The 25196-nt window shown below is 34.9% G+C and overlaps 1 protein-coding gene across 3 annotated transcripts in view; it reads right to left on the bottom strand.

Moving 5' to 3' along the window:
- The window catches only part of sfmbt1 (Scm like with four mbt domains 1), a 42398-nt gene that overhangs the window by 8269 nt on the left and 8933 nt on the right, over positions 1-25196 (bottom strand). For all 3 annotated transcript variants that reach the window (XM_056468338.1, XM_056468340.1, XM_056468339.1), the window contains 10 exons: positions 23960-24203; positions 20292-20380; positions 18074-18326; positions 13126-13223; positions 11628-11729; positions 9672-9831; positions 6663-6745; positions 4300-4426; positions 3948-4061; positions 3785-3827 (listed from right to left, as the gene is read on the bottom strand). In XM_056468338.1, the coding sequence (XP_056324313.1) occupies positions 3785-3827; positions 3948-4061; positions 4300-4426; positions 6663-6745; positions 9672-9831; positions 11628-11729; positions 13126-13223; positions 18074-18326; positions 20292-20380; positions 23960-24203 (1313 nt within the window). The remainder of the gene's footprint in view (positions 1-3784; positions 3828-3947; positions 4062-4299; positions 4427-6662; positions 6746-9671; positions 9832-11627; positions 11730-13125; positions 13224-18073; positions 18327-20291; positions 20381-23959; positions 24204-25196) is intronic.

Genomic DNA, 25196 nt, shown 5'->3' with positions numbered 1-25196 from the left:
AAATTATAAGTGACTTTCTAAGTCGATCTCTCTCTTTTTTTGTTGTTGTAGTGCTGTATTTATACCATAGTAATTGTAGTGTATTGAGTGTGAGATGGCACTCACCCATTAGGAATGTGTATATTGTGTTGGCCACTCTTTGTATAACCCCGACTTACTTTTTGATTGGCCACCTGTTTCTAATGAATCTCTGGTTTTCGTTACTGCAGACTAGTTCAGTCAAAAAAAAGAAGAATTGCCCGCATGTCTTTAGTGTTTTTCCTTATCACAAACACAACTGTAATCTGTTAGTGATTTTAGATTTTTAGGGTTAATTATTGTGATATCCAGATTGCAACAGAGAAATACTGGGAAATCCCTGTAGATTGATGGCATTTCATGTGAGTAAAATCTCTTGTTTTGTCATCACTGTAGACATTACGCTAGAAAATCATTTAAATACTAGCGCTAACATTTAGTTAATACTAGCTCTAAGCTCTGACGTTTGTGAAGTAGCAATGGTTTCTGCTGTTCTGATGTCAGCTGCAGATTTGAATGAATAGCGGAAGTAGTTCCTTATCCCACAATATCCCCCTCAAAACACAATATCACACTTGTAGCAGTGCGATGTGGCTGTATATCGTTACTGGTGGGACACTAAGGCACTTAACCTGTGGCCTCGTGCCAACTGGTCTCCCACCAGTGCCAATATACAGCCACATCGCACTGCTACGAGTGTGATATTGCTCATATATATACACATACAGTTGAAGTCAGAATTATTAGCCCCCCTTTGATTTATTTATTTTTTCTCTTTTTTAAATATTTCCCAAATGATGTTTAACAGAGCAAGGAAATGTTCCCAGTATATATGATATTTTTTTTTTTCTGGAAAAAGTCTTATTTGTTTTATTTTGGCTAGAATAAAAGCAGTTTTACATTTTTATGAACCATTTTAAGGTCAAAATGATTAGCCCCTTTAAGCTATTTTTTTTCGATAGTCTACAGAACAAACCATCATAACTTGCCTAATTACCCTAACCTGACTAGTAAACCCAATTAACCTAGTTAAGCCTTTAAATGTCACTTTAAGCTGTATAGAAGTGTCTTAAAAAATATCTAGTGTTGAGTGTCTGAGTTATTAAAATTATTATGTCTAGAAATATGTTGATAAAATTTCTCTGTTAAACAGAAATTGGAGAAAAAATAAACAGGGGGGGGGGGGGATAATAATTCTGACTTCAACTGTATATATATATATTCTTTCCACAAGATGCATGTTTTGTGCAAGTAAAACGCCTTTAAAAAACACTTCAGCTAATGAGGCTCATTAGTAATTAACAATTTATTTAAAACATTTTTTTTTATTTATTCAGCAGATTTTATATTTTGGCGAGGTCACTTTTAGCTTATCTTAGCATGATGAATTAAATCGGATTTGACTATTAGCATTTCATTAAAAAAAAATGCTACAATATTAACATAAAAAAATGAAAATGTTGTCAAACTTGGCATTTTTTGATAATTAGCAGATTTTTGCCATTTAGAATCAGGACTGCATCTCATAGCATTAAGAATATCTTAAACACTGTCTTTTTTTCCACTTTGTATGCAAATGTGTTTTTTCTATACATGTATCAGTATATTGGATCGGTGCAAAAACTGCAGTTGTTACACAAAGTGACCTAATATACCATTAAATGACTTCTGTTTATAAGGAATGATCTACATTTAGTTTAGAGTGCAGACTATGCAGTGTTCATTTTGTTTATTAGTACATGGATACTACATGGAAGACCAGTTTATTTAATTTTTATCTATTTATTTGTTAAATAACAGAAGTCGTGGGATAACAGTTTATAGTTTAGATAAAACCACTGATGTTTATGGTAAAGATTAAAATCACCATCATATGCATTTAACGACCCTCAAAAATAAACGTTGTAGGCAGCTATTACATTATTTAACCAATAGGTGGTGAGAACCAGCCAAATGACCAAATGACACATCTAACAATGAAACATGAAGATTTATGAGTGAATAACTTAAAGGGCACATAGTTTACCTCTTTTTTATGATTTAATATTAATATTATGCTTCTTCTGAGTGTGCCAGTTTAGGTTCAGTTTAAAACACAATTCAGATTTTTTTATTATAATGTGTTAAAAAGTGTCATGTTGGGTGCGTGTCCACAGTTCGCTGATTTAGGAGTGTGTTGCTTCACATGTAGATTAGTTTCGGCTTCCCGCCCAACGTAACAAGGGGGCGGGGCCATGAGCTCACCCGCTCTGTTTGCAACACAGACAGGCAGACTGAGAGAAGAAGCAGGAGCACAAAATCATGTCTTTGTACAGTTTTACAGCCAACTGTGTGCTAGTTTCAAGTGCCGAGCTTGTACACCGAGACTAAGAACCACGCACACTGAATTAACTTTGACTGAGGCACCGGATGCGCCGCTCGAAGCCGCGACACGGCACACCAGACACTCTCTGTGGCGCCAAACATAGGTTTCTGCAGCGGTCTGCGGCACCCAGCCGTCGACTTGAGTGTACCCTGATAGAAACCTATGTTTAGAATTCTAAAACGCATGCTAGTTAAGATCACAGGGAGCTTCTGGGATCGCGAGAAATGCAAACGGCTGAAGTATAAGGTAGACTCAATGAGAAGTACACATGTTTGCAAACCTACCTAAAGATACAACCAATAATTCCGATTAGAGCGATAATGTGGAGAATATTGCTCTTGTGTTGAGCCCAATGAGCCTTGCATCTAAAAATAGAGCGAGGGTGTTCCTTTAGTGATATTGCTTCGACTCACGCTGAAAATAGCGGACGTGAATCAACAAACTGAGGATATGATGCGCCTGTCAATCAATATTGGTGGGCGGGGGGACCACTCTCCTATGTAAAGTTGCGGTCAGTTTGAAAACCGCTCCAATTGGTCCACCGTTTTTTTTGTTGTTAAATTGAAAAAAAAAAAAAGCACTGGGTGTGCTTTTATCACCCCAATATGACGGTCTATACACCATACATGAACATATGTCTGTCCAAACAGCTTGAAAAGTCGATTTTTTACCATAGGTGCCCTTTAATCATTTATTGAAAATGAGACCAAAAATAAATATGGGTTGTACAATTGATAACGTTTGATTTCTACATTTAGCGTTATCAGCAACAGTAGGGGTAACAGTGAATTTTTCCCAGTACTGAATATTTTACAATTTCTTTTTTTTCAGCCGATTATTTCTTCATTTTATTTTTTATAAAATTACAGGTTTTAAGTTCTGTTTGTTGAAACCAAAAGTGTCTTGCAGTACTGTTTTTGTAATAAATGGAAAGCAAATTACATTCGTCTCCTCCCCTTTTTGGCTGATCCGAAAAATGGTCCGATCCGTGACTAAAAACCATTATGTGATCCGAACCATAGGATTTGTGATCCGTTACACCACTAGTTGTTTATGACAGTTTTTCTAATATTAGATCTTTATTCTGAACCAAAAATGTTGCAAAATACCGTCTTCCTTACAGTATTACAAAACCATCACAATATATTAGATTACTGTAACCACCATTTTGCAATACATTTTTTAAATCACTAGAATATTGCAGATATATAGCCCCTGCTTGACAACATAGAAACAAATCTCACTGGTTCTGACAATCAAAAACAAGTATAGACTTTGAATGAACAAACAGAAATTTCTCTGATTTGCATTGTGAAAGTAAATGAATAACAGGAGGGTGAGTAAATTATGACAGAAACTTTCTTTTGTTTGTTTCATGAAGTTTTTCTTAGTCTTACTTACTGTTTTTCTGGCTGAACAACTGCAACCTTTCTCTGTTTCTCCACTGCAACACATAAAACAAGAATTTAACTCTCTTAATGCCATATATAAATATCAGTTTAAGTAGTAATTTGTGTGCTCAGCAGTTTCTCTGAAATTGCTCAGTTTATGGTGTAAAACTGACCTCTGGGCTTGCAGGGGTGCAGCAGAGGATAACCATTTGTCTCACACCAGCTCACTGGGAAAATATCCATGGAGTCTGTGTGAACTATGATCTCTGGCATGGCTTGCTTCAGACCTGAGTGAAGAGTGTGAGGGAGAGATAAATGACACTAATCCTCATGCCTACTGACCTTCTGTGATGTCTATAAAGGGTTAAGCCCAGTCTTAAATTAGTGCATTAGTGGTCCAGCTATTTTTAATCAAGGACCTGGCTTTGTTAGTATCCTCTGAAGCCTGCCCAAGCAGACACTGCATAATTATTTCTGGTCATTTAGAGCTGATTTACTGCAGAAAGAAGAGTGTTGAATTCACACCTTCCAATCGAATCCACATGTGTTGACCTTTGACCTTGGTAACAGTGCCTACGTGGATGTTTTCAGGACAAATTGGGTTGACGGCCTCCAGCATCATGGACTCTTTGATGCACTGATCGGATGGGTCCTACAAGAACATTTCAAAAGGGTTTAACATTGTAAAGTCACATTAGCAACAAGAAACAGCGATAATTGAGATTAGATGAAATTTTCATTTAAAATATAAAAATGTATATTTGGAATTGATGCATTAAACTGATCAGCAGTAACAGCTAAGACATTTTAAATGTTCCAAAACACTTTCATTTAGGCATGGGATGATAACCGTTTTCAAGGTATACCGCGGTTTGGAAAAGTCAAGGTTTTAAAACTATACCGTTCTACTGTTATACCGTTCCTTTGGTATTTGTAGGATTTTTTATTTACATTTGTTGGTAGTTTTTAGGACAACAGTATCTCCAACAGAAAAGATATCCAAAGATGGCATTTTAAATTTTGAAACTAAAGAAGACAGCAGAAGTCAATAATTGATTTGAATTATTTAGCCTGACATGTTTACTGCTCCAAAATATTTTAAATCTTTCTCAAATAAAATACATTGTGTTCAAAGAGGAAAAAAGTTTTTGTTTTTTATATAGACATGTAAAAAGAATATATTTCAGAGCAGTAATCACAATATAGTGAAACTGTGATTTTTTTTATCCAAGGTTATCATACCGTCAGAATCTTATACCGGCCCATGCCTATTTCCATTTCACATAAAATCTTCAGTTTTGAACTTTCCATTTATCAAACACAAGCCTTTTTAACACTGAAAATATTATGAAATGCTTTAAAGCATCAAAATATATGACTGAGTATTTTGTTATATAACATATAAATTGAGATTTACATACAAATAGAGAGAGGCGCAGAAAGATAGATCTAAATATAAAACCAATATAACTCATATATTTTACTACTTACACTTTGTAAAAAAGCTAACATCACACCCCACTCTTGAAAGCTGTTCTTTAATTTTTATTATTGTATGAAAACAGTTGGGCGATGCAGTGGCGCAGTAGGTAGTGCTGTCGCCTCACAGCAAGAGGGTCGCTGGTTCGAGCCTCGGCTGTGTCAGTTGGCGTTTCTGTGTGGAATTTGCATGTTCTCCCTGCGTTCGCGTGGGTTTCCTCGGGGTGCTCCGGTTTCACCCACAGTCCGAAGACATGCGGTACAGGTGAATTGGGTAGGCTAAATTGGCCTTGGTGTATGTGAATAAGGGTGTATGTGTTTCCCAGTGATGGGTTGCAGCTGGAAGGGCATCCGCTGCACAAAAACAAATGCTGGATAAGTTGGTGGTTCATTCCACTGTGGCGACCCCAGATTAATAAAGGGACTAAGCCGAAAAGAAAATGAATGAATGAAAACAGTTTAGATTTGATGCATATTTAATGTTAGTTATTGTATTTGCACTTATTTATTATAAATGCAAATTAATAATTATTAGCAATTAATAATCATAGTTCGACATTCATTAATGCATTATAAAAATAAAAAGCTGTGCTTTTTAACATTAGTTAATGCATTACGAGTTACCAAGAACTATGACTTTATGACTTCATTACCTAACGTTAACAATAGGGCTGAGCGATATTGTAAAAATCAGATTTTGCGGTATTTTGCTATTCTGCTATACATATTGCGATATGAATACAATTTCTCCACATGACTTGTATATCTTTATTTGTAAAGAATTTATCATTTTAGATTGACTGTGATGATTCTGTAGGGGAGCACATCTGTATAAAATATAGGAAACAATATACAGAAATAGAGAAATACAATAAAGAAAAAGATAGAACTGAAATAAGCAGTGTTTTATTGTTTTCAGAGGAGTCTAACAGTATTCAGGTATACAGTAATTGAATAATCAAATGTAAAATAATACTGCATAGTCTTCATTTCATGAATATGAATAATGGTATTAATATTAATATGAATAATATTAATCGTTATTAAAGTTACAAATGGTACAATTTCTTATTCCTGAGTGCTTTTCAAATGCTCATACAGTCCCAGGCCTCAAAAACTCATGCAAATGATAAATTATAATCCAGACTCAACACTGCATATCCTGTGATGTGACTACTGTGAATGATCACATTGTAATATCGTTGCTGTAACGATTTATTGCGCAGCCCTAGTTACCAAATATAAATAAATAATGTAATAAAGGAACGGTTAATTTTTTATGTTAGGAAATACATTAACTAATGAAACCTTACTGTAAAGTGTTACTAACAATTTAAATATAGAACAATTACTTTATATATGAATTGCATGTTTAATGTGTTTTATTCTAATTTCTTATTTTAACTCACCGGAGGAAAGCATTGCTGTGGGGCCGCTTCAGCCTCACATTGCTTTAGATAGTCGGCCCAGTCAAAATCCTGACCTTGGAACCCTAGAAACACAAACACACACAAACACACAAAGGTCAGCTGAGAGAAACAGTCAACTGCACGACCATCTCCATAGTATACATACAAATTTTAAAATAACCGCAAGGCTAGATTTAAACTTTAAAGTAAATCACAATCAGAGCCCCAATGGCAATTCAAATGATGAACTAATCAATATGTTGATTGGCAATTAGCAGCATGTGAGCTGTAAAGGAGATCTGACAATGAACGCTTTGATATGCGAGCGCTCAAAGCAACAAAGAGGTCAAAGAGTCTCCAAAACCAAGACAAAGATAAATCTACACATTCTGGTGTCAATAAAACATCAGCATATCAGAGTAAAACAACAAATAATTAATCATTTATCATCCACATGCATTTCTGTTTGGCAAAGTCCAAAAGCCTCAGTGTGTGTTTCCAGCTGTTAAAATGGGGAGGGATCCATAATGACCTGGCCAGCCATCCCGCGCCAGCCATTAGTTGTAATGACTGCTCTTCTGGGCAGTATAAGTGCCAAGGAATGAGGCTGTTTTTCAGGACAGGGGGGCATCTGACAGAAAAGCACTGCTCACTCATGTGTCCATGTTGCCAATAAACTAATGTTTCATTGACAGCAGAATGAGCAAAATGCGTAGTGTTGTTTCCAAACATCAAATCTCAATAAATCTGCTTTTCCTTGAGAACAAAAATGATGCAATTTTCCCTCACAGACAGTTCAGGACATGTCGTAAAGCAGTCTAAGGAATAGTTTTGAAAGGAACTGTTTTGAAAGGAAGGCGAAGGGCTGTTATTGTTATTTTGACATATTAAAAAGGAAGTTGTTTTCTTTGACAGATAATTGTCCTCAATATTTATCAGCTACATTTGTTCAATGACGCAAAGTAAATAGAAACTACACTTAAAAAATCTGTTTTAAATGATAAAAATGTACTGACATTTTTAAGACGAAAATAAATTGTTTATGTAGGGACAGTTTGTCAAAACATCCAGTCAAAATAAATCTCCTTTGTTTCAGCAAGGTGAGCTGCGCACATCTAAACTGTAGCCTATACTGATCTACCTGGCAGAATAGAATGCATTTCTATTTCTATTAATATAATCATTTCCTTCATACTCGATTGAAGGGACATAAAACGTACAAAAAGAAAAGCTAAGAGCAGGTATAAGTAAATCCGAAGCAATGAGGGGAAAATAATACAGAGCAAACGACTTATTTTTTAGCACAGATGTTGTAAAATATGACTAATCAACCTAAAATTGGACAGCACGCAATATGCTTATAAACTAAAAGCATCTGTCCTATACAGCAAACGTGCTACAACATGCTATTACTTTCATTTTTGATTTGCACAAAATAATACAAAATTATTTCATAACAAATACAATTTATCAATTATAAAGACAATTTTCCCCCTTAAACTACTGCAAAATTTGGTCATATAAACAGTAACAGTAAAACATCTTATCGGAGCATTCATTTTTTTTAACTGACAGCACCAAAATAAACTTCAGTAATGTCTTCAGTACAGCAGAATTATTACATTTATAAACTAAATATAGTTGAAAGAATAAAGAACTATGTTCAATTAACGTAAAACATAATTTCATTCAATTTAAAACCCTGCATAGGTTATATTTATCCAAGGAGACACTGTGTAAGATTTTTTTTCTCAGGTTTCCCTACGCTGTCACAGCTGTACAACAGCAGAAGGATCCCTATTCCCTAACCCACTTTATATGGTTGTGTCCTAAATTACAAGAATAAGGGGAAAATATATTTGGATGTTTTTTTAAAGCCCTCAAAAAAATCTTAAGCCATGTCTATGTATGTTGATTGCCAAAAGGGTGATGTTGAGAATGTGGAAAACTGAATCTGTACCCAAGTTTGGTATGTGGAGTAGAGATCTCGTAAACATGCTTGCTTTGGAGAGGTAGAGATATATCAATCATGACAAATTTAAGATATTTGATAAAACATGGGGATAGATATTAGAACACCTTAATGCAAGCATAACCAATGACCCCTGTCAATAACATTGTAATTAAAGACTGAGTGTATTTGATATTCACTGTTCATAATCTATAATAAGTTTTTAATAATGTGCCCAAAACATTATTTGACAATAAAATTATAGTCAGGATAACATTTTTCTGGAAATTTTCTGGAGAACAATGTTACTTTATAATTACGTTTATTCATGCATTACCTGATCAGCCAAACTACAGTTTGCTTTTATGTACATTTGTCCCTCTGTGTTCTGTTGTTCTGTAATAGGTAAATATGTATTGTATTTTAAATGTATATTTTTTATTAGGTTTTTTCTCTCTCCCTTTTTTGTAGTTTGTAAAATGCAAATAGCACAAAAAATAAATATTTAAAAAAGAAAAAAGAACAAAGAGTGGTATATATAGCTGGTTTGGAGTGTTCCGTTTACGTGTTAAATCTGGGCCAGTATTGCTCAAACCTTTATGCCATTTGTTTATAAGTGTTCGCCAGAAGTAAACAATAAGGTTAGAAAAGTTAGGAATAGCCATAATTTAATTATTATGAATGAACTAAACTGGTTAGATTTTCAATCAACCTAATCTAGAGTAGTCAGTGCTAATAGCCTAGTGGTACTGTGCGCTAAAATATAGCAAAGAAGTGCTCACGGCGACCAGAGTTCAATTCCTGGCTCAAGGTCCGTTGCCGATCCATCCCCTCTCTCTGCTCCCAATGCTTCCCTGTCTAAAATCTCTACTGTCCTATATCATAATAAAGATGAAAATCCTTAAAAATAATTATTTCAACTTAATCTAGAGTAGATTTATTCAACTAAAATCTTGTTAAGTTTAGTTGACTAAAACTAGACTGTAACAATGAATTGAGGAGACTAAAATATGACTAAAACTAAATGGCATTTTAGTCAAAAGACTGCACCCACAGACCTGGAGGAGGACTGAGCTTGACTCCGTTCTTCAGACTCCATTGTGTGGGGAAGATGCCAGGACTGTCCCGGTGACACAGGAAAGAGCGTGCAACTCCCTCTTTCTGTGCCTCGTCTCTCATGTCATCCATCAGAACCAGGAAAAACTGCTCATTAAACACCTGTATCGCATACATAAAATAAACAGGTAAATATTTCAAGGAAGAAGGCCTACAATCAGTCTTCCTGTTCATTCTAAGATCATTTATCTGGAATACACCAATGTTTATAAAACACACGTCCTTCAATGTGACACGTCTGACCTTCCTGTGTTAACACAGAGACTCATTTTTGTGTTTCTTCTGAAGGCTGAACACGATTGATAACAGCATTTATACTAATACAAACTGAAATAAACTTTTATGGTTTACAAAATTCTGTTTCTTTTTTCATTTGTTTTATTCTTCAAAATTGCTATTTTTTGTCTGACTAAATAAAACGCTAGTAATCATCAAGCTTGTCTCAAAATAAATGAAATGGTGAGCTTTGTCAATGAAATTTATTGGAGTTTTTGGTAACCCTTTAGAATTATTGTCCATTAGTTCATGTTAGTTAATTGATTTACTAACATTAAGTATGAATAATCTTGTAAAGCATTTATGAATTACAGTTCAACATTAACTAATGCATTATTACAATTAAAAGTTGTGCTTGTTAAAGTAAGCTAATGCACAATTAGATATTGTGAACTAACATTATTTAACTTAACATTGACAAAGATGAATAAGGTAATAAATATATTACAACTACTTTGTTCATGTTGGTAAATACATTAGCAGACATTAACCAATGGACCATTATTTTAAAGTGTTACAGAGTTTTCCTCAAATAAAATGACCAAATAAAAATACTAATTCATGGTTCAAAATGATTATTCAAACTGTTTCATTAAAATAAAATATTTACAATAATTTATTAACAATAATAAGAATTATATAAAAGTGTGGAAAATACCCATTAATACATTTATAGAATAAAATATTGCATGATTTAAAAATTAACTAATTAAAACAGGTTTCACACTTTTCTAACATAAATCACAGACTGGTTTATTTTTTTTCTTCATTTAATTATTAAGAATAAATAATGGGGCTTTCACACCGGATGCATCTTTCAGGAGTAAATCACACTACTCATGCGTAATTAGACACTTGAACATTTAAAATTGCTCCAGTTTCATTGCAAAATGACTGACAATGATTTTGCTGAGAGCGTAGCTGTGCTTTATTTGCTATAGAAGCTGAAAAAAATTGTGGACTCGTTCGGCACCATGTCTGGGTCCATCAGATTCTTCAGAGGTCCATCAGATTCTTCTTGATGAAGGGTGCTACTATAGCAAGTTCCTGATTGGTTAACGTGGCACAAATTTTAACTAAAGTTCAGATTTTTAAATTTGACAAAGAAATACGTGCATCAAATTCCCTAAATTAATTTGCGCTGTGTCATTCACTCAAATGGCGTCATTCCCTTGAATTGCACCACAGGATGTCTATCGTGTGTCTTTGCATAGACTTACTATGTAAATCACTCACGCTAAACACTTTATCCGCGTCTGGTGTGAACCCACCATTAGTCTTGTATTACCAATTCAACAAGCAAATTTTGTTAACACTTTAATTTGTGCCAATTTTCACTAATAACTAGTGGCTTATTACCTGCCTATTTTTAAAATATTGGCTGTTTATTATTACTAATAAAGCATATATTCTGCATGTTTTCATTCTACATCCTTAGTCCTACCCAATACCTAAACTTGATTATGACCTCAATAAATATTAACACAAATTTTGTTCAAATCCCAAATAGCACTGAATTTGTTGGTTACGTATTGGCAATCTAAGAAAAGCTATTTATAATGTCCAGAATATTCTGGAGGCAATGAGAGGATGGGGAGGTACTATAGGGACCATTACAATACCTTGGCCACAGTAGCAGGACTGATAGTGAAAGGAGCTGCAGGATCCACCGCTTCCAGCTTCATCCCTTCATTAAAGCAGTGCGGAGTGATGGCAGATCTGTCCTGAATACAGAAACAAACATGCATGCCATCAATAGGACTCAATAATTTAGAGACTGACTGTAAAATAGAAACAAGTACAAAATGCATTTTCTAGCTTTCTCCAAATTGTGGTCTTTTTTTCTGTGTAACAAGCATATCTTGATAACTTGGCTATGTTTGGAATGTAATGAAAGCAAGATTTTTTTATAGTATATTTATAGAATTTGTTGCAACAAAATGTATTTTTAACCTTCATTATAACTTTATTACACTTAATAATTAATTAACTGGCAATATTGTCAAAAAAAAAAAAAAACATTAACCACTTCAACTCATACATTAAGCATACATTAATATAATATATTATGAATGACAATGTTTCATTTTTTTAAATTGGTGTTTAACAAGACCATACATAGTAGTATTCAATGAAACGGGTAAAATTATAGACTGTCTTATTTTTCTTATTTTCCCACTATCCCCTCAAATAAAATAAATAAAACTTAAAAATATTAATAATAATTGAGCAAGTTTACAACAAAAGAGTAAAAAAGGGGAATAATAGCAAAGAAAAATAAATAAAAAAAAGTCAATTGTTCAATAATGTTTAATTTTTAATAAAATTTAAGTCAAAATAATACATAAAGATGAAATTTTTTATTGAATATAGTTACATATCATGATATCACCTATTGGAAAATTCAGGAACTGAGAAATTAATTGGTAGCACTTTAGTTTAGGTCACAATTCATGCTATTATTACTGGCGTATTACCTGCCTATTATTAAGATATGAACTGTTTATTAGTAGTTATAAATTAGGATCTTATGCTGCGTACCTAATCCCAAAACCTAAACCCAACTTCTACTTTTCTTGCAATGAATAAACGACTAATTTGTAGTTTATTAAAGTATTATTAAGTATATTTGTTAGTCTTATTCAAGCTGGAAGTGTTAGTTAATTATTTCTTAACACAGTAAATTGTGACCTAAACTAAAGTGTTACCAATTAATTTTAATTGGAAAAATGCTGCCAAAGATTTTAAGTGTACTCATTAAGTATTTTTTACGTTAATGTTAACTTGATATAAATATTCTGGTTGTATTTGTTAACAGAACTGCTCACTGTTTGTGATGTGTGAAATGCTGAAAGAAAATACTGATTATTCCACTGTTAATGAATGTTTTTTTTTATGAGCTGAATTAAAACCAAAAGTGTTTTAAAAAGGGCTACACTTATTGAAAGACAATCATCCTGGTGCAACCTGCAGTGAAGTCCTTTACTTAAGGGCACAAAGGTCACAGTGGATCACCATAACTCTTCAGGTTATATATCATACCAGCAGGGTTCAAACAAACTACTTCGGGTCAGAGTCAAGTTTTACCAAACACATGGTAGTTAATTAGTATTTACTGACCCTGTAAAACTCCTCGCTGATGCTGGAGTCCTGCTCCTGAGAGGAGACGCTCTTCTTCACCTCCTCCCATTCAGCTTCAGAGCGCAGAGGGAGCAAAGCTACAAAGAAAACACACATAAATATGATCAAATCTCTGCCGACATCATCACAAGTTTATCTCCCAAAAGCTTGTGGACTCTAATCTACGCCCCTGTAAACCCTTCCCCATTCACCACTTCCTACAATTGATTAGCTAAACTGTGATATGTGGGTCTCCCGGGGTAAACGTTTTATAGTTCGAGCAACCTGGCTTTCTGTGCATGGTCCAAGGCTACATTTACACTGTGTTTTGTGTTTAAAACACAACTTTTGCTGCTATGGCTGGTATTCAAACAACTCTGGTGTTCTCAACCATCCAAAATAGAGACTTCTTTAAACTCAACAGAGCATTTTTGTTTAAAAAGCACTTTCAGTTGCATTTCAGTGTAAGCAGACCAAAATAAAGACAATTATACAGAGGTCATCAAATTTTTGACTCACAGCTCAAATTCAAAGAGAATCAGATGGCAAAAAGTGCACCTTGTATTTTTCCTTTATTTTTAAATTCCTCGAGGTTTTCTTTTTATTGTGTGCATACAAAATAAAAAGTAACCCAATGCAGGTTCGAATGATGTCTTACTCCTATCTGTGTGACCAAAAAGTGTGATTATTTTAAGTTATTTCAGTGTTAAGATGAATACACACCAGTATGTTTTTCTCTCATGTTTATAGTCAATGTTTGACGCCTCAATGTATAAATAAAGAGCTTGCACACCAGTGTGCAAAAGCCAGGCATAAAGGTGTAATTTTTTGGTTTGATGTGTCACCAATTTAGTTTGATGTGACCAATGTTCATGTCATGACTTTTGTTCATGTAACTTGAGCTGCTGAAGTTACATTTAAAACATGACTTGTAGCATTCAAAAACAAAGCGAGTACAAGAAGCACACAGGAATTGCAGATCAAACAGGATTTGATGGGGAGTTTCATTTCACTTCATTTTCTTTCATAATTTGTAACTATTTCCAACAAACTTGTTTGTGTGTGATAATGGAAGAATTAAATAGAAGTGGACGAGCTTACGCAATAAATACACAATCTGTGCATTCCAAACAAGATACATTGCCCTCTGAAGGGCACTTCTGAGTGGAAAAACCTTGGCTGTTTCTCAAAATGCGTTCTTCAGCAGTCTTGCGTCCTCGTGTTCTCATGTAACATCATCATCAGCTGTCAAAGTTCAGTTCCAATACTCAATACTGCAAGAATGGAGGACGCGTGAAACTTCCCGGATGTGTTCTTGATATCGAGGACGCACCAATGCAGACTTGAGCACCGAACTCGCTCTAGAAGTCCCAGAAGTCATTGTGACTGGAGGTGGGAAGCACAGCATTTTATTTAGATTTATTATTATAATTCAGAGATATAACTTATTTACCTCAGGAGTTTCCCTAAATGAAACGGTAAAAGTAAACCTTACCATGGACATCTTAATAAAGGAATAAACACATTAGGGTGTTTATTTGCTGAAATTCGTATTAAAATCTGTTTTATTTATATTGTGCAAAGAATATTTATAATGTTTTTATGTATAGTATTTATTTTGAAAAGAGGAAAAACAATAAATAATTGTATAAATGCTGAATGTTTAAATAATTTTTCATTAAAAAATGCGTGAAGGTCATGTGACCATCAGGAAGAACGCAGCATCTCATTTATCACAGGACGCTTTCTCTGTCCTCGCGATCTCCCGAGTTTGTTCTTCCGAGGACACCTGGCAAGACCAGTCTTCACAAGAACACAAGTCCGTTCTCTGCATTCTTGGAATTGAGAAACAGCCCATGGCTGCCATTTTGAAGTGTCATTCCAAACCAAAGTGATCAAAACTGGCCATCCGAAGCGCCCTTTGGAATAAAAGAGTTTGAAAAATACAACTGATGGACAATTCTGGAAATGATCCTTTGACAAGGAAAGCTGTTTGGTGTCACACTGCACTCAATTTGAATAGGCTCATTCCTATGCTCTAATCTCTTCAGAGGGACCCTCCGAAAGGATTAGGGCTTTGGGATGAGCCCTTTAGATTGGAATCTACCCAAGGAAAAAGCAGAAGGTGACTTCTTCTGTGCAACAATTGAGTGTCAGAAGTGTAGAGCTGTGCAGTGCCACCTTATATACCGGGGTATTTTGGTTTTTCATTAAGTGTCATCTAATGTCATTTTGCCAGTAAAAAATCTATTAGGTATGAATGCAGAAACAGGTCTCAAAAACACTGCTGACCACCATGAGAGAAAATCGTCTAGATGTGTACAAGCCTTTATAATGACAAAATCTGTGCTCAAGCCTGAGCATCTCACATGTACACAACATATCATAGCATCAATAAAGGGGCAGTTCACTCAAAAATTAAAATTTACACCATTTATTCACACTCAAGTGATTCTAAACATTTACGAGTTTCTTTCATCAGTTGAACACAAAACAAGATATTCTATAAAATAAAAAGAGCAGCCACTGACATCCATAGTCAGAACATAATATATTATGGAAGTCTGTTTAGCTGCTTTTTTTCTAACTTTATATTCCTTTGCATTCAACAGACGAAGAAACAGGCTTGGAACAAGAGGAGGATAAATAAATCATTTTGGATATATCCCTTTAACTTGACATTACAGCCTACAGTCAAACATATTTATATATATATATATAATATATATATATATATATATATATATATATATATATATATATATATATATATATAGATAGATAGATAGATAGATAGACAGATGTTACAGATGTTTATAGATGTTTGTTTAGGTTGAAATAAATGTGGCTAGACCTTTTGATGCCTAGAATAACAACACTTTATAACAAACTCCGTTATCATTTGTGTTTGATTTAATAAGTGTAATGTATACATTTTCAGTTTTTTATCTTGCTCTAAAAATGAAAGGATTTGCTGACTGCTTGAACATTTTTCACTCAAACTATTAACCACTTGACATGTGTTGTTTGTAACAATTACTATTTAATAACCGTTTATACAATTTTGTTCCGTAAGTATACAGTTACTTATATTTTCTGATTTGTTTCTTGTTGTGTTTTGAATACAGGACACATTTAAACATTAATTAATTTATTTAATAATTGTACATTGACTACATATTTGTACTATCATTTTATTGCTGCTTATAGCAATGTCTTCAGTTATGTAGTGTGGATAGAGATCTTTTCTGAAACATAATGGAAATTAGGGCTGTGCAATTAATCGAAAATCCGATTTAGATTTTGGCTTTTAACGATTATGAAAAACCATTAATCGAGATAAATGATTATTGCATCATATACCGCCCCTTTCCAGTTGTACACATTTGTTGCTCTGCAAAGCTCAGTTCCACGTAAAAATGACTAGAAGCATGTGCAGTAATGTAACGTTTGCAGCACGATATGCGCATCATTCATTGATGTATGTTCAAATCATTTATGCTTTTAAAAGCGCGAACAGGACCACATGCTTCTGTGTGTGTGCGCGCTTAGCCTCAGAGACGAGCAGAGCACACGCATCTAACACCATCTTGATGAGAGCGCTTTAATGGTCAAATACATGCACATTTGTGTCAAGAGCGCAGTGTTTAGTGATTATTCATATTAACCCTCATTTGTGTAATAAACAAACAAGAGAAACCATATCAGAGCCGCACTATTCTTAAAGTGACAGCGCGCAATATTCCTGCTGCTGCCTGTTTTTAATCAATCAAACAACAAAAGGAGAAAATCCCTCACTGCTCCTGACTGAGGGAATTTTGTACCTGAAGTTTTTTTCTTACAGTGAAGATGCTTAAAGCACAGTTTGTTTCATACTTTTATTCTATTGTATTTATTTCCCTTTCCTTATTTACAGGGAGGAAAATGTGCATATATACAGTTAAAGTCAGAATTATTAGCCCTCCTGAATTATTAGTGACCCTTTACCCCCAATTTCTGTTTAATGGAAAGATTTATTTTCAACCCATTTTTAAACATAACACATTTAATAACTCATTTCTAATAACTGGTTTCTTTATCTTTGCTATGATGACAGTACATTATATTTTACTAGAAATTTTTCAAGATACTAGTATTCAGTTTAAAGTGACATTCAAAGGCTTAATTAGGGTAATTAGGCAAGTCATTGTATAACAGTAGTTTGCTCTGCAGAAAATCAAAAATATATATTGCTGAAGGGGGCTAATAATATTGACCTTAAAATAGGTTTCAAAATATTTAAACTGCTTTTATTCTAGCCGAAATAAAACAAAAAAGTCTTTCTCCAGAAGAAAAAATATTATAGGAAATACTGTGAAAAACTCCTCTGTTTAACATCATTTGGGAAATATTTATATATATATATATATATATATATTAAAAAAAAAAAATTCACAGGACAATGAACAACTTTGACCTACAATTATGACCAAAATAATTGTGATTATGATTTTTCCCATAATCGAGCAGCTCTAATGGAAATGCCAGCTTGGACGATGATATATTTTATTCAAAAACAATGTGTTAAAAGTGAAAATGCTCTAGTGTAAACACAGGCCAAGTTTTCATTCTTAAGGTTGATTAGCACATTTATAGGTCAGGACGATTCAACTGCAAATCATTTTGCTCTATTCAGTGTCCTCCTTTAACCACAGAACATGCAGCAATGACAAACCTCAAGATCCACATTTATTTGCAGTTTCTGTTTCCATGGTTTTAGCTGCACAGACCACTTATATACTCAAGCTAGCTAGTGCTTAGAAGTAGCAGAATTCGGAGCACACAGACATATAAAAATGTCAATTCCAGTGTCAATACTTTCATCCCGTTTTTTTTAAATAACAACTTAAACTGCATTTAAAGTTAAAATAAACTTTCAATTTGATGGTTATTTTAAAGAAACCCTCACCTGCTGGTGGTCTAAGGGTGCAGTTGTGCTCCTGTGCCCATCCCGACAGATGAAGTAGGGGGTCCAGGTAGAAGACCCATGTGATGGACTGGTTTTCAGGGAGCCCGTCTGTGCCAGCGTATCGAAGCCGTAAGCGGCCCCCAATGTTCTCCTCAATCACTGCTGACCAAACCACTCCAGCATCTTGAAGGTCCACAAGCTCAACATTTAGACCTGGACTTAACAGATCTATAGGATTACAGCCACGCTGTGCCTACAAGCACACACAAGGAAAGAAAAAAGAAAAATACAGGATGATGCAACATTTCATATTGTGGAACTGTGGATTTCACTACTTACTTAGAAGTAGCATTCACTACTTACTTCTACTTCTATTTTTTTTTAAATATATTTATTATCTGTTTTTTGTCCTGTCTCTGTTATCCTGTTGCACTGTAGAAGCTCTGTCACGAAAACAAATTCCTCATACGTGTGAACATACCTGGCAATAAAGCTCTTTCTGATTCTGATTTTTTTATGCAACAATAATCATTTCACAGGGCATTACTAAAATAGTTTGATTAATTTAGAATAGTGAACAATGTTTTATTACTTTTTAATTACTGTTTGATTCTGTTTTGATTTCAACTTAAATTGGTTGTGACTTTTCCACCTTTTTTTGCCAGTTAATTAACTGAAGTTTTATTTCCTGATTTATTATTGCCAACACTTTTTTTGTCAATACAGCATAACAAATACTGTGAGAACGAAAATTATGTGAAAGATTATTAGAGTTAAAGTAAGTAGATTCACTTTTAAACATATCTTAACATTTGGGTGGCAAAGTGGCACAGTAATGTCTGTGTGGAGTTTGCATGTTCTTCCCTGTGTTCAAGTGGGTTTACTCCAGGCATTTCAGTTTCCACCACAGTCCAAAGACATACGCTATAGGTGAATTGAATAAACTAAATTGTCCGTAGTGTATGAGTGTGTGTGTGAATGAGTGTGTATGGATGTTTCCCAATAATGGGTTGCAGCTAGAAGGGCATCCACTGTGTAAAGCATATGCTGGAACACATATGCTGCAGGTTCATTCTGCTGTAGTGACCTCTGAAATAGTGACTAGGAGAGTGAATGAATGAATGAAGGAATATCTTAACATTTAGTTATTTCATGTGGTCACAGCTAGATTTTAAGCATGATTATTACTGCAGTTTCAGTAGCTGGGTTTCCATCCATGAATGCGAAATAAATTTATGCGCAAAACTGGAATATCGTAAAAGAGATGTGTGAATAAACCAGCGTTTCCATCCAATGAGCCAAAGAGAACAAAATCGTCATTCCTGATTAACTGGTGCCAAATATCAACAGTAAAAATGGAATTTACTGCGGTAGGAAAAGCTGCGTGAATCTTTTCCTTTTTTAATAAATGACTTGCGCCTCAGAAGACGATGCCGACACATGAACAATAAACAAATGGTGGTGTTTGAAGGCGTCAGACGCAGAGCACAGGCGCTCTTGATTATTCTGGATGTAGCTCAGTATTATATTAACTCTAATAGTGAAATGATTAAGGCGTTTTAGAATGACCAAAACAACATTTCAGATGTTTTACAGTGTGCTCAGCCTGCTGGTTTGTCCATTCACACATATTTTTATCATCACATCTCTTATAACAAAATCACATGACTTTTAAATGCGCACATTGGAGTTTGTTCTGTAAAAGTGTTTCCATCATAGTTCATGCACGTTTTTTCTTATCAATAAAAAGTTTATCCTACTCAGTTATGTGCATATGTTTTCTAAGCGCATTTTCAAAATGTATGCGCATCTTGGCGTTTCTGTCAACTGATTTTTTATGCGCATATCCAAAATGCGCATAAAAATAGGTGAATGAAACATAGCTAGCATCACACGATCCTTTAGAAATCGTTTTAACATGCTGAGTTCTTATTATTCGATTTAAAAACTATTTTAATAATTTTGTGAAATATGAAACCTTTTTTTCACGAAGACGAAGATGAAATGGAAGTTATTTGAAATAAAATATATAACAGTAAAGCCATTTACAATCTAATAACAAGATTTCTATTGCATTCTGTTTTGCAATTTTGATCAATTTAATTTTGTTATTAAAGTATCACTCTCTATCAAAGACTTTATTAATGTATGACTCTACAGTTTATCTTTAAACAATGATAAACTGCCTACATATTTACAATTCAGCCATATGTCTTACCCCTTCCAGTAGACTGGCAGGAACACTGCAGGATTCAGCCAAAGCTTTCTCCAGCAACGCTTCCCAGTCCTGGTGCTTTTCTCGGACACCTGCACACAAATCCGGCACCTCATTTTTAGGGACAAAGCAGACCTTCTGACAAGCTATCTTGCTGACAGATTAATACCATTTTGCACTTATAATGGCTTCATCACTGACACGGCATTCTGGGCCATAAGCGCAGCTGTCAATAAGGCACAGGCAGCCAGAAGCAAAATGCAAGTAACCATCTGGACTCTCTCCCTGCTCTACCTACTGCACTCTATTCCCGGATTTTACTAATAAAAGAAGCTTTAAGTATTAAAGCGAGTCTTTTAATAATTTCAGAGGAGTAAAGGCTGTGCCCATCAGCAAGCTGCAGGCTAAATAAAAGCCCCAACACAAACACCCATCCCCCATTTCCTGAATATGCCCACAAATCGACAGTGAACAAACACCTACAGGAATTAGCACAACGCTGCAAGCAACGTAGCACTTTAAGTACATAAAGAAATATGCAAATCTGACACTGAGCAGTTGATGCGTACAGCATCTTTTAGAAACAACCTCCAGAGCCTAAATCCAAATAGCCTTTATCAGGAAAACTGCAGTGTGCCTTTTGAGTGACTTAATGAGGTAAAATCAAATCCCTGAAATCAAAACTACATTTATTGGGGTGTCAGTATCAATATATCGGTTATATACCAGTCATTTATTAAGCCTGTGTGATCAAAACATGCATTTAAAAGATAGAAGCATTCAAATCTTAAAAGTTTGTCCACAAGGATCAAACATTTTTAAAGAGATGGCCCATTTGACACCAAATTTTTGCCTGATGGAATCTTTCCAGATAGAGTCCATCATTCAATCTATTTATCTACTTATGTAAATATTTATTTATTCAGCTTTTATATTAATTTCAGTCATAATATTGGCTATTGAAACTTGCAAACAGTCTCACTGCAGTGCACTCTTCCTGGTATATGCCCTTTTTTATATATAGCATTTTTTCTCACTAAACTTTTACTAAAATTATTTGGATTTATTGTATATTTATATTCCTCTTGTAGTGTTTTTATTATTTGTATACACCCAGAATCTGAGAGTACCAATTTAAATTCTCTTTATGTCTGTTTATGTTGCAGAATTGGCAATAAAGCTGACTTTAACTTGACTTTGACTAATTAGATAGTTTATGAACAATACAGTTCATGAAGGAATATTTTCTGTCTTTTAGTAGATTTATTATATGAGAGACAAACTTTAGCTTTGTTTAACAAACAAATTATCCTAATTGGATTTGCTTTGTGAAATGTGAAAAGTAAGGATGCTCTGATCAGGATTTTTGCAGCCGATACTGAGTATCGATTCCTTGTCATGATGATCAGCGTACACAGAGTACCGATTCTGATGCTTCAAGCTTTATATAACTTTGCCATTGAATAAAGCACATTTTCCCTCCAAGTATGACACTTAAGTTGAGATCTCTCCTTACCTAAGAGAATAAATTAAGGATGTTGCATATAATCCCTTAAACACGTCTCTTATAACCATTTAATGTGGACATGTCACGGTCAGAAGCAGCTTTACAGAAAGAATAGATCAAACAGATTAAAAACAAATGGTAAGAAAAATTACTAACAATGCATTCTGAAAACATTGCAAATGATGGAAAAATAATTCAACATGTCTTAATAAAGAAAAAGTTTGGAGCACATATTTGATGCGTGAGAAGTTAAAATGCACACCTATAACGCTTCCTCTGCTTGTAAAATAGTAAACAAGCACTTGTGATCATGAGATCAGCCAGATTGGCAAGTACAGATCGAGTCATAAAAATGTGATTATCGGCTGATACCGAGCTCCGGCTGATCGATTGGAGCATTCCTACTGAAAAGTCAAATATTTTCCCACTTTTTTTTTCAGCTTCTATAGTCTTAAATTTAGGCTCAATTTTTGTATCCCTACCCCTTCCCCCTTACAACCGAGGGTTAAGGGGAAGGGCTTCAAAATTTTCCCCTAAGAATATGTCATTGCGATCTCTTGCTTCATATGAAATCAGACGATGGCGACTGCTGTAGTTATTCCAGTTGTTTTATTTTTTGCTATTTATCTTTAGGAAATCACTAAAGGCATATATTATGTCATCATAACGATCTAATGAGGCAATAAGATCGTAACAGTACTGTGCATTTACACAGTGGCCATATTCATCATGTAAACACACCAAAAACAACATTAACATTATAGCAGACACTGTAAAAAGCTCACTGACAGCTACTAGACTTTTCTGACAGGGTATTCCAGTATCATTGAGTGTCAGAATGTTGTGGGACTGCTGTCCAGAAGTTATTATTGGGGATTTTAGATCGCGATTAAGATAGCGAAATTTTGCGGTTTTTAATTTAGGGTTTTTTTTAAAAGCATGATGGTAAAACATGAACGTGGTTATGAATATATCAAAACATATGCTTGTTTGTTGTAAAAATTCGTAATAATGACAAAAAAAATACTAATTAGTGGATCTCCTTATTTCCGGGTGCAGCTGTGGCTAGTGTATTCTGGAAATTTTTCTTACCCCTTGGTTTCGAGTGTGGTCCTGAAAAATCTTCGTTTGAATGGGTGTATACCCCTTGCCCTTAGCCCTACGCCTTCAAACTAAAGAGAATTGGGTCACCACTACCCCTTCACGGGCATGTGCAAAACGAGAGGTAGGGGTAAGGGGAAGGGCTAAGGGGTAGAATTGGGATTGGCCTTATTCTGCACAAATTTATCCTTTTATTATATCATTTTATTTATGAATTCTATGGCAAATGACAGTTAAAAATATAATTGTTTTTGTCTTTTTTTAAAGTATAGATAGTATCAACATAAGCTCATACAATGAAATAAAAAACATACCAACAAATAAAAGGTAAATAATAATGTGACTTAACAAACAAATAAAAAGGTAAATAATAATGTGACGTAACTACACTTGTTCAATCTGCATCACTCTACTTTGAACTTAAAATAAATCGATTTGCTAGAACAAGGACTTGGTCTATATTTGATAATAAAACATGTTCTTGGATATATTTCCTAAATGGGTCCCAAATGTTCTTAAACTGGTTAGATGAACCCTTTAGACAGTCTCATTTTTTACAACTTTAGGAAGAAGAGGACATCACGGATCCACTGTGTTGGGGTTGGAGGTTTCTGATCCTTCCACCTAAGCAATATTAGTCGTTTGGCCAGGAGCACAATAAAAGCTATGCAATCAGATTATATCTTTATAAGATTATATGACATTGGAAAAATCCTGAAAACAGCAATCAGTATACATTTTTTAACAAAATTCTGCATATAAATAGCTGAAAAGGTTTGCAGATTCTGTCTGGCCCTGAACAAGATCGACTGTGCACAGCTTCTTATAACATCTTCTGATGAATAAAATGCTCTTTAGCATCTGAAACAAAATACTATTAGTTATTTTTAAATATGCAACTCGATATGTCCCACCCAGTCTTTATGTTTCAGTTTGAATTACATCCCACACTAAACAAATCTGTGCATTTCAAGCAACTTCAGAAGAACTTAAATGTCTACTTATAAATTTGAGATTGCAGCAAAAACTGCTCATTTCCCAGTTTCCACAGATCCCTGCTCACCCTCTGGAGGTTTCATCATTCGACCTTGCTGTTTGCTCCATCCAATCGGGTGCAGGTCAGCGGTCATGATGTCGCACCAAAAGTCAGCTCGCCGGTCATCTTGGTAGCCCTCATATCGTAGTAAGAGCAACTGTCCGCAGGTGGTGATTATTGTGGCCACCCAGTACGCCGATTCGGATTCAGTGCGCACACACACCTCCAGCTTCATACCAGGAGTCAGACCTGTCTCTAAGCCCTGGTCCACCTACAAAAGAAAAAACACCAGACTAAGCAGATGATCTAAACTGACACATGGCCAGGTGATGCCAGTGTGTAAACAACAGGTAAAAAGAAAGAAAGAGAAAAAAGGAGTAGTTTTAGTCGCACTTGCATTGGTAGGGGTCAGTGACATAGAAAGAATGTTTCCATTACAACGCTCTACATTTCCATAGTTTATTTAACATGAGTGTTGCATTTTTAAGAAGCTGGGTCAAGTTAAAGGAACAGTCCACTTTTTTGGGGAAAAAAGGCATAATAATCAAGAAACTTTGTTGCTGTACCATGGCTGCAGCCTGCTCCCTTTATCATTTTGCAAGAATGAGAGTAAAGTTTCTAGTTAATTGACCTAGAAAACAGAAACTTTTGATTTTCTGTCGGCCTTAGTCAGGCATGGGATGATAACTGGCTTCAAGGTTTACCACAGTTTGGAAAAGTCAAGGTTTTAAAACTGCTAAAATTTTATGTATGCATTACTGTTTTTTTTTACATGTTCATTCATTCATTCATTTTCCTTTGGCTTAGTTCCTTTATTCATCAGAGGTTGCCACAGCAGAATGACCAACTAACTCATCCAGCATTTGTGGATGCCCTTCCAGCTGCAACCCAGTACAAGGAAACATCCAGACACTCTCATTCACACACATTACGGCCAATTTCGTTTATTGAATTCACCTATACCGCATGTCTTTGTATTGTGGGGGAAACCGGAGGAAACCCACGTCAACGCTGGGAGAACATGCAAACTCCACACAGAAATGCCAATTGGCCCAGCCGGGACTCGAACCAGCGACTTTCTTGCTGTGAGGCGACAGTGCTAACCACTGAGCTACTGTTCATCCACAATTCAGGAAGCATTTGAAAAACAAATCTCTTATGCACCAACATACGAGCATGCTCTAGACCTGAACAGCTATTTGTGCATATAAACAGTCTTTACATGCAATAAAAAGGTCTCCAAAGTTGTTGTAAAGAAATCTGT

Source organism: Danio aesculapii, chromosome 11 (genome assembly GCF_903798145.1).
Source record: "Danio aesculapii chromosome 11, fDanAes4.1, whole genome shotgun sequence".
In the NCBI taxonomy this organism is placed as follows: Eukaryota; Metazoa; Chordata; class Actinopteri; order Cypriniformes; family Danionidae; genus Danio; species Danio aesculapii.
This window is presented reverse-complemented; position numbering and strand designations above follow the sequence as displayed.